At 39.9% G+C, this 13,483-nt stretch overlaps 1 protein-coding gene across 1 annotated transcript in view; it reads right to left on the bottom strand.

Annotated features, from left to right (window-relative positions):
* Sec24a (SEC24 homolog A, COPII coat complex component) overlaps window positions 1-13,483 on the bottom strand; it is a gene marked incomplete at its 5' end in the record, with an annotated part of 47,442 nt that overhangs the window by 4,835 nt on the left and 29,124 nt on the right. Inside the window, 8 exon segments of the mRNA XM_013508549.1 lie at window positions 577-669; window positions 1,269-1,373; window positions 2,510-2,647; window positions 4,030-4,205; window positions 5,576-5,686; window positions 8,926-9,099; window positions 11,711-11,869; window positions 12,443-12,563. Coding sequence (XP_013364003.1) covers window positions 577-669; window positions 1,269-1,373; window positions 2,510-2,647; window positions 4,030-4,205; window positions 5,576-5,686; window positions 8,926-9,099; window positions 11,711-11,869; window positions 12,443-12,563 — 1,077 coding nt within the window.

Genomic DNA, 13,483 nt, shown 5'->3' with positions numbered 1-13,483 from the left:
CCCCTTTCACTGCTGGAGATCTGAACTCAAGGCTACACTCCACCACAGACCCACACCGCTAGTCTTCCTTTATTTACTTTTTATACTTTTTAAATTCTCAGAAAGTCTTAGTTTAGCCCAGGCTGACTTCAAAGTTGTAGTCCTCCTGTCTCAACCTCTAGCGCAACTGGGATTACAGTCACGCACTCCCCTCTTTAAGCACACATGAGCAGACGAGTCAACCATGCACATTAACATGAGCTCCATTAAAACGTGAAGCACTGTAAGCCGGCACGGTAGTATACCCTCGAGCCTCAGCTCCCTGAGAGGGTGCGACAGGATGATGGCTTTGAGCCCAGGAGCTTGAGACCTGACCAGTCAACACAGGGAGACCCAACCTCAAACACACACACACAGATACAAATTAAAAATCATAAACACAGGATGTTTGATGAGAAAAGAAATTTAACCCATAGGAACATTTTTTTCTTTTAGAAATTCTGTAGTATTAATTTCTGATTTCAAACTGGAACATTTATGTTTTTGCCACCTCTGGAATGTCTTTTAAGTCTTCTACAATCAGTGAAAGAGTCTTACCCCAATCTGTGGAATTGATGCATAGTTTTGAACTCCTAGAACTTGGCTGAGAAAATGTTGTGCACAATTTTTTCCAACCCAAAGCATCAGTACCTGCAAATAAAAATAAAATTATTTGAGAGGAAGCCAAAAGTCTGCTGACTCACCTTTGCCACTATGTTTTTGGTTTGTTTGTTTGGTCTTTTTGAGACAGGGTTTCACTGTGCAGTTCAGGCCGCCCTGGAACTCACTTTGTCGCCCAGGCTGGCCTTGATCTCCCAGCAATCCTCCTGCTTCAGCCTCCCAAGTGCTGGGATTACTGGCATGCATCACCACGCCTGGCTGCCATTGAGTATGTTAACAGATTAAAAGAATGAGTGTATTTGTGAGACTGGACAGCTTGTGACTAAACTAATAACAATCAGCATTTATGCTGGTGAGATGTACGCATGGCATGACAAGAAGGCCAGAAAGGGAGCAAATGGCGACTCACATATAGGTTAGAGTCTGTCATCTCTTCAAGAAGACAGATACTAGGGCTGGGGATATAGCTCAGCAGTATAAGCGCTTGCCTGGCAAAGCGCAAGGTCCTGAATTTGATTCCTGGTACCCATTTTAAAAAAAAAAAGAAGAAGACATACTAAAGGAAATGAAGGTCAGTGCTAGAGATGCAGGATTACAGTGAGGAAGGCCAGGATACCCCAACTACTCACAGAGCCTCCATCCATGAGGAAAGCACCGTCCCTGCTCAAATTCTCCACTGAGAGCTGAAGGATAGGAGGCTGAGGTATGGTTCTATCGTTGATGTTGAGTGCTCCCTAAGAAGGTTAAGCAAAAGGTTGAAGCTTTTAGATACAGGTAACAGAGGGTCACAATTCAACAACAACAACAACAAAAATCAAATGAATGCTACCTCCAAGAGTTTAGGCCTTACTTATTAGACAAATCAGTTATTTATAACTAACTATTAAAAAGACAAATATTTACCACTTATCTGAACAAAGTCACTGAATCTCAAGGAAGCCAAATTCACTTCTGGTCTCAAATATACATTTTTTTTACCCTTTTTAAAAATTTTCTGTGTGTGTGACAGGGTCTCACTATGCAGTTTAGGCTGGACTTGAGATCACTAAGTAGCCCAGGCTGCCCTTGAACTCATAGTGATCCTCCTGTCTCAGTCTTCCCAATGCTGGGATCAAGGGGCATGCCAGCACACCCAGCCCTATGTAAGTGTGTTTTAACTGGACCATGATTTCAGAAAGATTACCAAAGTATTATTTCATATATGTGCGTGTATGTGTGCATATCTTGACAATTTTAGAAAGATTATGATTTAATGTTTTCATGCTTATAACCTTAATGTTGATAAATTTCATATAAAAAGCAAAGAAAACATAACTTAGATAAATATTTTCTTAACTCAAGGACACTATTACACTGAACACTGACCTTGGGAGTTCAGACATAATTCCACTCTTCAAATATTCCTTTCCAACCAATTTGTTTAAATAAACAAACAGTAGGTTGTTCTTTAACCTGACAACCTCCCCACTTCTAAGATCTGCTCTACAGATCTGTCTTAGGGACCTCAAATAAAGGCACTATTTTCAGGAGCATCTTTTTAAAAATTTTTTTAGTCTTTTTGAGACAGGGTCCGCTATGCAGTTCAGGCTGGCCTTGAGCTCCCTTTGTAGCCCAGACTGGTCTCGAACTCGCAATGATCCTCCTGCCTCAGGAGCATCCTTAAACCAAAATTTCTTTACATAAGTCTAGCAAAGAATAACACATAAAGCTTTAAACAGCAAGTCTTTCCCAATTTTTACACTGGACTGAAATGGTTAAGCTTATTATACCTTCAAGAAAAAAGCCACTAAAAAAGGAAAGGCATCACTTACTGTTTGTTAATTTAAAAGATAAAACAAAAAGTGTTTTTTAAAAAAGGAACCAATCTCACCTCATCTGACAGATTGTCGACTCTATACAAATTGGGATGTGTTGTGAGCATAAGGTGCACCAAGGGCTGATTTTTCACTTGACACATAGCAAAAATGCGTTCATCTAGACGTGCATTTGTTCCAGTCTGGAATGATTTCTGTAACAAAAACAAACCCCAACACACCCCAAAAAAGACATTTAAGAAATATTGAACTTTGTAAATTGTTAAAAGAGTCAGCTGTTAAAAGAGTATCATTAGAAGAACTAGGAAACTGACTACAAATTATACTTTAAAAAAATCTTTTCAGAAGTCATACACATGTATTAAGTTGTGACTGAACCTAAAACTCTCGAGGAATGAACTGATGGCGGCAGTTATTTGACCTCCCTGGTGTGTTTCCTAATCAGTAAAATAGCACTAAACACTCTGTACCATAGCAACAGTAGAGTAACTATCAGGCCACACCATGGGAAGGATGATATCAGACTGCAGATGACATTATGGGGGACTGAAAAGATACCCACCAAGTATTCTATAAAGCTGGGCAATAACTAACAGTGACTGTTACTGCTTCTTCCATAGTTAATTGTACAATGTGCCAAAGCTTACGAGTCAATGATAAAACATAATACAAATAAGGATGGCTATTTAGTAGAGCACTAATAAGTAAAAGTGAGATTTAACCTATAACCTATATATTGGCTTCATGAAAGTAATAGTTTTGGGCTAAGGTTTTAAGTATTTAAATTGATGAAAAAATGGACATGGTGGTACAGGCTTGTAAATCTCAGCACTCGGGAGGCTGAGGCAGGAGGATCACCAAAAGTTCAAGAACAGCCTGAACTACATAGCAAGACCCTGTCTCAAAACACACACATTAAAAGAAAAGAAGAAAAAAACAATGTGTGTCATTCCAAGGTTATACCGGTAGGGTTGGTAGGTGTGCCTGGGTCACACAGTAGGGCTGGTGGCCCAAAATAAGAGTGCTGAATTTTTGCTGCACACCCTTAAAAATGCAGATAGTAATGCTGAACTTAATTTAGACTTTCTGGTCATTGGCCATAGCCAGGCGAACGGCACTCGAGATTCCCACTGCACCTAGAGAGCTCATGGTCAGATTAACTCATCCATGAGCTTTGTAAGCGAGCTCGCTGGCGCCTGAGATGACCCTTACTGGAAAGGGACAGGCTGCTCCTAAATGAGAGCAAGAGGCCGCACAAAGAAAACGTCAAAGGAAGGGCAGCTAACCCGGCCTAGAGGATCCTCACTGAAGACAGGCGGGAGAGACACCACCTGGAGGACGGCAGGAGAGAGGAGCGTGACCAGACATCCCAGGGTGATCGGAGGCTGAGGGCGGAGCCCCTTGCGGACCTGGTTGAACTGAGTTTCTGCTCACAGCACATTTTACAAGGAATTGCACAGAGACCTAGAAGAGGCTTAGGAGCCTGAAGTTCAGTCCAGCAAAGACTCTAACCATGGGATGGGATGTGTGATACTTTCACTGTGCTAGTCTCTGTCTCTGCTTCTGTTTTTCTTACCTGCTTAAGAAGAGCCAACACAAAAAGTGGGAAAAGTCTCAAAGAGAAAGGAACCATGAGTCCTGGCTGCTGGTTACTGAGGACTGAGGAACGGTAAGCTGCGAGAGAGTCGATGACGGCGTTCACCAGAGCGTCCCGGGCGTCACTCAGGCTGGCAGTCACGGACCGGTCCACCGCTTAGTGAGGGAGGACAGGGACAAAAGAGAAGCAGAAGTTTAGATGCTCCACTGGTAAGGAAGAAGAGAGGATTTAAAAACTGTTACGGTAGTAGCAGCATAGCTGTTCTGAAGACGCCTCAACCCCCAACTAAACTCAATCCATATGGCATCAAAACACCTTCAATTAAACCTATAAATACTGTCAGATATTACTGTCAATAATGATGATAATGTTCACAGCTGGTATCAAAAAATATGATTTGAAAAAAAAAAAATAAAAGCAATGGCTCTCAAATTTCTTAGGTCACCATGCTCAGGTTTTAACAATTTAGAACAATAAAGGGAGGATAGTTCCTCTTCTGGGCTCCATGAAAGACAATTTCAGACACTGTGTAAATATTCCTGCTCTAGACAGATCAGAGTTTGAAGCAAACGGACTCTGAGTCTTTCCTGGAGGAAAAAGGCAGTAAGAGTCAAACTGATGTTAAACTATGAATTTGAAAAAACAACTGAAACAACCAAAATGAAGTTGGCAACAGCAAAGCTGTACTGGAAGTTTTTCTGTGACCGCCCCCAGCATGGACCAGGCTGCAAACATACATGTGATGGTGAACTGGCTTTTGTTCTCAAATGCCATGGCTCTAGGTCTCATCATTTTATAATACCTGATGTTTCTTGTTGTCTGTGATACAGAACTTGTTAAAAAAAAAACCTGTATCAGCTATAGTGACGCAGGCCTGTAACCCTAGCACTCGTATGAGCACTGGGCAACTTAGTGAGACCCTGTCTCAAAATAAAAATAAAAATAAAAATAAAAATGCGCTGGGGCCAGGCGTGGTGGTGCACGCCTGTAATGCCACCACTCGGAAGGCTGAGGCAGGAGGAACGCTGCAAGTTTAAGACCAGTCTGGGCTACAAAGTGAGCTCAAGGCCAGCCTGAACTGCATAGCAAGACCCTGTCTCAAAAAGCACCCCCCCCCAAAAAAGCGCTGGGGATATAACTTAGTGCAAAGGCCCTAGATTCAATCCCCAGTACTAAGACACACACACACACACACACACACACACACACACACACACACACGGCACTAAAATTACATGGTGGTAATGGCTGGACAGACAACCATGGAACTGTACATGTAGAAAGGGTGAAATATATTACATAGCTAAATCTCAATACAGCTTTTTAATATGGGGGGATGCACAGCTAATAACCCTGTTTAAACAAACACAAAAGGTAAGATTATTTGCAAAGCTTTCCACTGAAATAGTTACAAGCACACAAACACTGAAAAAATGTAAAGCTGATTACTTAAAGAAAACAAAATTATGAGAATTCTCCTAATGGTATTACTTGCAAAATATTTACAAGTGAAAACAACTCTTACCCATATTGGCCAATAACCCTGAAATTGCTTGAACATCCGCTCCAAGAAAGACTTCATTCAGAGTTGCAACCACTGGCAAACACAAAGTATGGACCCGAATTCTTCTTTCACCTTTGGGAAAAACACATGATAGTAAGAAACAGTAACATACTAAGAAAAGAAAAACAAAACAAAACAAAAAACTTCCTTTCTGGTGCTGGGACTGAAACCAAGCAAGGTAACACGACAGACTTTAAAAAACTCATAGCAAAAACAGAACAAAAACAAACAAACAAAAAAACTGAACACTACAACAGCGAAAGAAACAGAGCAACTAGAAATTTTTTACCCCCTAGTACTGGGGATTGAGCCAAACACCTTCACGCTGAACTACAGCCACAGCTCTTTTTATTTTTTATTTTGAGACAGGGTCCTAAGTCAGTAATTGCCCAGGCTGGGTTTGAACTTGTGATCCTTCTGCTTAGGCTTCCAAAGTGCTGAAAGTAGTGTGTGCCACCTGCCTGGCTTGAACCCGCACAATGCTCATGGGAATGCAAGATGTTACCAACATTTTGAAAAACAGTCTGGCAAGTGGTTGTAAAGGCAAACATATCACACAACTCAGCAGCTCCACTCCTCGACAGGTAAAACATAAGGACAAATTTCAAGTCTATTATGCTAAGTGGAATAAGCCAAATTCAAAACACTATATACCCTACAACTTCAACATCTATAATCTGAAAATCCAAACTGTTCCAAAACCTGTACTTTTTTGAATACTGATATGATGACACAGGTGGATAATTTTGCATTTACATCATGTGATGAGTGACAATCAAAGCAAAGGCACACTAAACATACTGTGTAAAATCACCAAAAAAAATAGTAACAATAATAATAATAATAATAATAATAATAATAATAACCCTTAGGTGGACTAGGGATGTGACCTTGCATGGGCAGGCCCTGGGTTCAATCCCCAGCACTATGAAAAGGAAAGTCTAAGAAAAAATAATAATAACCTTTAGAAGGTATATATAAAACATACATAAATTCTGTTTTCAGACTTGGATCCTTTCTCCAAGATATCTCATTATGAATATGCAAATACTGCCGGGCATGGTAGCGCACGCCTGTAATCCCAGCACTCGGGAGGCTGAGGCAGGAGGATCGTTGCGAGATCAAGGCCAGCCTGGGCTACAAAGTGAGCTCAAGGTCAGCCTGAACTGCATAGCGAGACCCTGTCTCAAAAAAAAAAAAAAAAAAAAAAAAAAAAAAGAGAATATGCAAATACTCTTAAAAATTGAAAGAAATTCCAAATCCAAAGTCCCAAACATTTCAGATAAAGTATAATCAACTTTTACATCATTCCATTTCTATGACAGTCCCACAATGCAAAATTATAGGGTCAAAAAACAGATCGGGGCACTGGGGATTTAGCTCAGCGGCACAGCGCCTGCCTGGCAAGCACAAGGTTGTGAGTTCGACTCCCAGTACGGAAAAAAAAAAAAAAGAAACAAAACAGATCAGTACCCAGCCAGGATACCCAGGATATCAGTACCCAGCCTGAATTCCCAGGCAGGAGGATCACAAGTCTAAGCTCAACCTGGGCAGCCTAGTGACTCAGTGAGACTCTGCCACAAAAATAAAAAAGGGCCAGGGGTGCAGTTCAGTGCAAAGGCCCTGGGTTTGATCTCCAGTACATTGAAAAAAGAAAAAGAAAAGGAAAAAAAGAAAAAGGAAAGAAAAAGAACAGAAAAGAGGAAATGGAGAGGAGAAGAGAGGGGAGGGGAGGGGAAAGGAGGAGAGGAAGAAGAGGAAGAGGAAGAGGAACAGGAAGAGGATGAGGACGAGGAAGGGAAAAGAAAAGAAAAGGAAAAAAGAAAAAAGAAAAGAAAAGAAAAGAAAAGAAAAACAAAGAAAAGAAAAGAAAAAAGAAAAGGAAAAAAAAGTCAGTGGTCACCTGTGGCTCAGAATGGGACAGGCTTACTACAAAAAACGAATGCAAATGTTCGGGTGATGACACTGATTGTGATGTCTTGACTATGGTGACAGTTAAATGACACATTTGTCAAAACTTGTGGAATTTTACATTAAAAATGGTGCGTTCGGTTAGGTATACACCACAGGGGTAGAGTATGTACTTGGCATATATAAGGCCTGGATCTGACCATAGCATCACAAAAAAAAAATTATGCACACTGATTACAAATTGTTTAAATGTTAGTAAGAATAAAACTGTGTCTAGAAATAGAAATCATCTTTTACATATTAAAGAAAAGAAAGCATATTAAAGCATGCTGTATTAATTAAAATCATACAAAAGCAGAATTTTCCCGATATTAAAGGCTTTTATCAAAATGCCTATTTTTGATTTTGGACAGGTTGAACAGACACAGCACAGAAACACTCCCAAAAGTTTTCTCCCTTTCTAGTGCTAAGGAACGAACCCAGGGCCTCATACACTCTAGGAATCAAGTAAAAAAAATACTTTTTCGTACTAGGGACTGAATTTAGGGGCTCACAGGTGCTAGGCAAGTGCTCCATAAGTAGGCTCCACTCCAACCTTCCTATTTTGAGACAGGAGCTCATAAACTTCCCAGGTTGGATTTGAATTTGTAATCCTCCTGCCTCATCCTCCCAAGTAGATGGGAGTATTACGTAATAGGTGTAGAGACATGCACCTCTACATCTGCCTGGCCAAAACAGTTTTCAAAGGCAGTGAAACAGACCTAGAGGGTAGGAGTGGTAAATCTTTACAATAAAAAAGCAAATTTAACGTGCCTTTATATTATCCTAGGGTAATAAATTATACAAAGATTAGGAACAAATTGCATCCTTAAAGGGTGTTACCTATCTTCCAGCATGAGCTCCTTCCAAACTCACGTGTCCTCCCTGTGAGGGTGGGGGCCGCTGGCCGCTCTGTCTTAGAGGAACAACCCTGAGTACTTCCTGTTGTTGCAGATGCTTCATCACTCTCCTACACTAGCATCACTACATGCATACTACTGTTTCACTTATTTATTCTCTTTACTATCTGACTTGCCTACCTGAACCAAATTCTACAAAGAAAGGGATTTTTTTTAACTGCTGTTACCAGAGTTAATGACATCTGATGTGTATCAGACATTGAATAAATCAAATGGTTTAGGAAAACAAGGGCAGTGATCTCTACCAACATAAGCTCTTCTGATTAGGAATACTTTTTCATTTATCAGAAATCAGTACTTACCTCCAACGAAGAGCTTACCATAGCCATGAAATATAATACTACAATACTGTTTACTATAACATTGTGATTACTATGTTGTATGCTTAAAAATGTAAGAAGGTAGATCTTATCTTCCATTTTTTATACAATAAAAACTTACCTTTGCTTGATGTATACAAGAGTGCTGACTGAAAAGAAACCAACTGAGTATCAGTGAGACTCTCTTCCACTGACATCTGTACTGCATACCCAGCATCTGGGTTGACGTTGGGCAGAGATAATAAGTCTGTTGACCGAACAAAGAAATTCCCATGGAAAGTATGAATGGAAAGACCTAAAAGAAAAAAAATGATCGAAGTGGTTTTTATGCACCTCCATATGGATATTCACATTCTGTCCTAGTCACTTATCCGACAGTAAAAAAGTTTAGATAATACACAGCAAAGTGGTTAGAGTAACCATAATGATGGAATGAAAATGTTTGTTGTGCCTACACACATACATGTATCTACCTTGAGTAATAATTTATTTTTTGGAAAAGCAACATATGCATATATTGCTTGTGAAATAAAAGCCAACTCTAAAACAGTAATGAGAAAGAAAAAGTGTGTAGGTCTGTATATGCAAAAAATAGTTCTCCAAGATGTAATTTTAAAAAAAATTTATTGGGGGGGGGATTGAAAGCAGGGTCAGGTAGGAGGTAAAATTTTTTTAAGCTGCACATTATGGTGCACACCTGTAATCCCAGCCCTTGGAAGGTTGAGGCATGAGAATTGCAACTTTAAGGCCAGTCTAGCTATAGCACAAAACCCCATCTCAAAAAAAAAAAAATTTCAAAGCCAGGTTCAGTGGCACATGCCTGTAATGCCAGCTATCTAGGAGGGTGAGGCAGGAGAATCACAAGTTTGAGGACAACCTGGGCAACTCAGTAAGAATCTGTCGCAAAATAAGAAATAAAAAAGCTGGGGATGTAACTCAGTGGTAAAGTCCTTGCCTAACTTGTGTCAGCCCCTAGCACTAAAAAAAATTTAAAATTAATTTTAAAAATTAAAAAGTAATTTTAAAAAGTAATTAAAAAACAAACATTGAAAAACTTTTAGAATAAATAAATGAATTCAGCAAGGCTGCATTATTATAGGAACAGATCAAAGAAAATGTCATTGGCACATGATGTGAGCAATAAATTTCAAAATACAACATATTACTGGGTCTTTATCTTTTTTCTCCTACATATTCCATAAAACTTCTCCACCTGAAACAATGATTGCCTCACACACACACCCCACCCCCGACACATAGAGTAGCAATATTGCCATTCATAAAATAAAGCGCACAGGGCTGGGTATGTAGCGCAATGGCAGATCATTTGCCCAGGAGGTGTAAAGACCAAATCATTGGGTTCAATCCCCAGCACTACCCCCCAAATCTACAAATTGATAATGTGGAGAAATGAAAAACCAAGAATGAAAATACAGATTAAAAGATCTCCCAGTCTCCAACTCTGGAGATGAATAGTGTTAGTGGTTGTAAAACAATGAAAATGTATTCAATACCACTGAACTGTACAAATAAAATGTGAAGGGGTTAAGGATGCAAGCTCAGGGATACTGTTTTGCCTAGCACGTGTCAGGTCCTGGGTTTGATCCCTAGCACTTTAATAAAAAAAAAAAAAATTGTTTAAAAGTAGATTAAAATGGTAATTTAAAAAAAAAAAAAAATTTTAGACAGGGTCTTCACTATGTAGTTTAGACTAATCTCAAATTCCCAGCAATCAGCTGGGTGTGGTGGCACAGGCCTGCAATCCCAACACTTGTGAGGCAGGAGGATCTCTGCAAGTTTGAGACCAGCCTGGTCTACAAAGTGAGCTCAAGGCCAGACTAAACTGCATAGTGAGACAAAAAGAAAAAAAAGACAAAAAAAAAAAAAAAATTCCCAGCAATCCTCCTGCGTTAGACTCCAGAGTGCTGAGATTACAGGCATGTATCACCAGCACTCAGGACGCTGAGGCGGTAGGATTGCCATGAGTTTAAGGTCAGCCTGGGCTATACAGTGAGTTCAGGACCAGCCTGAACTACATAGTACAACCCTGTCTCAAAAAACCAAATCGGGGGCTGGGGATTTAGCTCAGCGGCAAAGCGCCTGCCTGGCAAGCCCAAGGTTGTGAGTTCGGTTCCCGGTACCGGAGAAAAACCAAAAAAAAAAACCAAATCAGGGCCAGGGATGTAGCTCAGTGGTGCAGCGCCTGCCTAGCAAAGGTGAGACCCTGAGTTCAATTCCTGGTACAAAAACAAAAAGAAAAAGAAGACCAAAAAAAAAAAGTCAAATCAATCAATCCATCAAATAATTGTTCCATTAAAATAATAAAGTCAGGTGTGGTGGTATGTACCTATAGTCCCAGCTACTTGTAAGGCTGAGGGGAGTACAAGACAGTTTGGGATGCGTAATAAGACCTCATCTCAAGGGAAAACAAAAAAGATCTACTCCTCAATAAGTAGAGTACAAATCCATTGGTAACAGTTTTATTCTTGTTGAGAATATGGTCTTTATTTAAAAAAAATAAGATAATTCACATACCATAAACTGTACACTGCAGTGTACAGTTTAGTCATTTTTAATATATTCCTAATAGTCCCCATTTTGTTTTGTTTTTTCTCTTTTTGAGATAGTGTCTCACTATGCAGTTCAGACTGGCCTCAAACTCAACAATGATCCTCCTGCCTCAGCCTCCCAAGTACTGGGATTACAGGCGTGCACCACCATGCCTAGCTAGTCCCTGTTTTTTAAGTGTTTCTTCTCTCTTAATTACCTCTTTATAATGATATATTCTAGAGTCAGCAAAGTATCTTTAAAAAGCAACCTTTAGAAGATGAGACTAGGTGAAAAGAGGTACATTTACTGGTATGAAAAACAATATTATCCTATGTTCAAAGCAAAGGGCTCCCCACCTTTGGTACACCGAATCCTCATGACGGCCTCAAAGCCAATCTTCCGAGTGAGGTACCTCTGCAGCTCCTTCTGCAGCTTCTGCACCTGGACGGGGTTGTGCTGATGATGGTAAGATGGATAGTAGTAGACACTGCCTGCTGAGTACCGAGAAATACATCCTGGAAGAAAACACACACTCCTTTATGCCAGATTCCAAATTCTCTTCAAACTGCAGTAATCTTTCACTTTTTATGATGCCAAAGTAACTGCCAAGAATTTGACTCAAGGATTTGCCTAACTTCTTCAAGATACTGTTGAAAGAATATTCCATTCCTTTAAATTTTACAGAAATCTATTTCTCTTCTAAATTAGAGAATACTATGAGGTTTACAATAGATTAAAGTGAGTAAGGGCTGGGGACACGGCTCGGTTGGCAAAGTTCTTGTCTGCTATGCACAAGGCCCTGGCTTCAATCCTCAGCACTGCTAACAGAACAAAACAAAACCTGACCACTCAGCTGGGCACGGTAGCACGTGCCTGCAGTTGCAGCTGTTTGGGAGGCTGAGGTGTGACAACCACTTAGACCAGCCTGGGCAACAGAGCAATACCCAAGTTTAATATAGAAGTCGTTTTAAAATGACTGATTCACGCTCCCAAGGAAATAAAAATTCTTTCACTTTGTCCTTTACTTATGATACCATCATGTAAGTATCATTTTGGTATTTTTTTTAAAGTCATTAGGAAGTACTTACCTAGTGAAGCCAAATCAGAATACTGTCCACTGAGAAGAAATAAGTCAACAGCTACCTGCTGACCAGAACAGTCCAAGGCTAATTTCTTATAGAAGTCAGTGGACGGTGTCAGGTGTATTTCCTATTAATGATAAAGTACAAAGGGGAATTTTTAAAATTCATTACATTATCGTAAAATATAAATACACATCTACATATACCAAGGTGTTAATAACAGTTATCTCTGGACATTCTACACAAAGCTTTTGCTCTGTTTACAATTTGATTTTTCATTAAGAAACCTGTACTACTTAAGAATTTTTTGAAACATTTAGGGGTGGGGATATATAGCTCAGTGGTAGAACACTCAAGAACACAGCCCTGTGTTCAATACCTAGCACTGCAAGAGAGACAGATTGGGGGAGGGAGAGGGAGAGAGAGAGACAGAGAGAGAGAGAGAGAGAAAGAGAGAGGGACAGAGGGACAGAGGGAGAGCCCCACCCCTGTAAACCCACCACTCTGGGAGATTAAAGCAGGAGAATCAAAAACTCCAACCCAGCCCACGCAACTTAGGAAGACCCTGTCTCAAAAAAATGTTTACAAACAGCTGGGGATATAGCTCAGTGTAAAGGCCCTGTGTTCAATCCCCAGTATCTACAGGGGAAAAAGGAAAAAGAGAATAGAAGAATTTTATATGAGGTTTTTTCTTTGTTGTTATTGTTCTGTTACACGGAAGAAATACTTGTATTGTACTAATATTGTAATAGGCAACAATAAGTATAACTAAAATGCTCGGTATGCTAAGCAATTCACATGTAATACGAAGTATCTGTTTAGTCCTTTCAACTACCCTAAGAGGTAAGAACTACCATTATTTTTACTTTACACCAACAGAAACAAAGTAACTATTTAAGATCACACATCTAATAAGCAGCAGCACTTAGGCAGCTGATTACATGAGCGATATAACCAGTACAGTATATTAGCTTCTCACTCACTTTTGGGAAATACAGGTCTCAAACTCTCTAAGTTTACACACACAAGGTACTCAGAAGGAAACTG

The sequence above is a fragment of the Chinchilla lanigera genome, unplaced genomic scaffold (genome assembly GCF_000276665.1).
Source record: "Chinchilla lanigera isolate Chin_1 unplaced genomic scaffold, ChiLan1.0 scaffold00007, whole genome shotgun sequence".
Lineage (NCBI taxonomy): Eukaryota > Metazoa > Chordata > Mammalia > Rodentia > Chinchillidae > Chinchilla > Chinchilla lanigera.
This window is presented reverse-complemented; position numbering and strand designations above follow the sequence as displayed.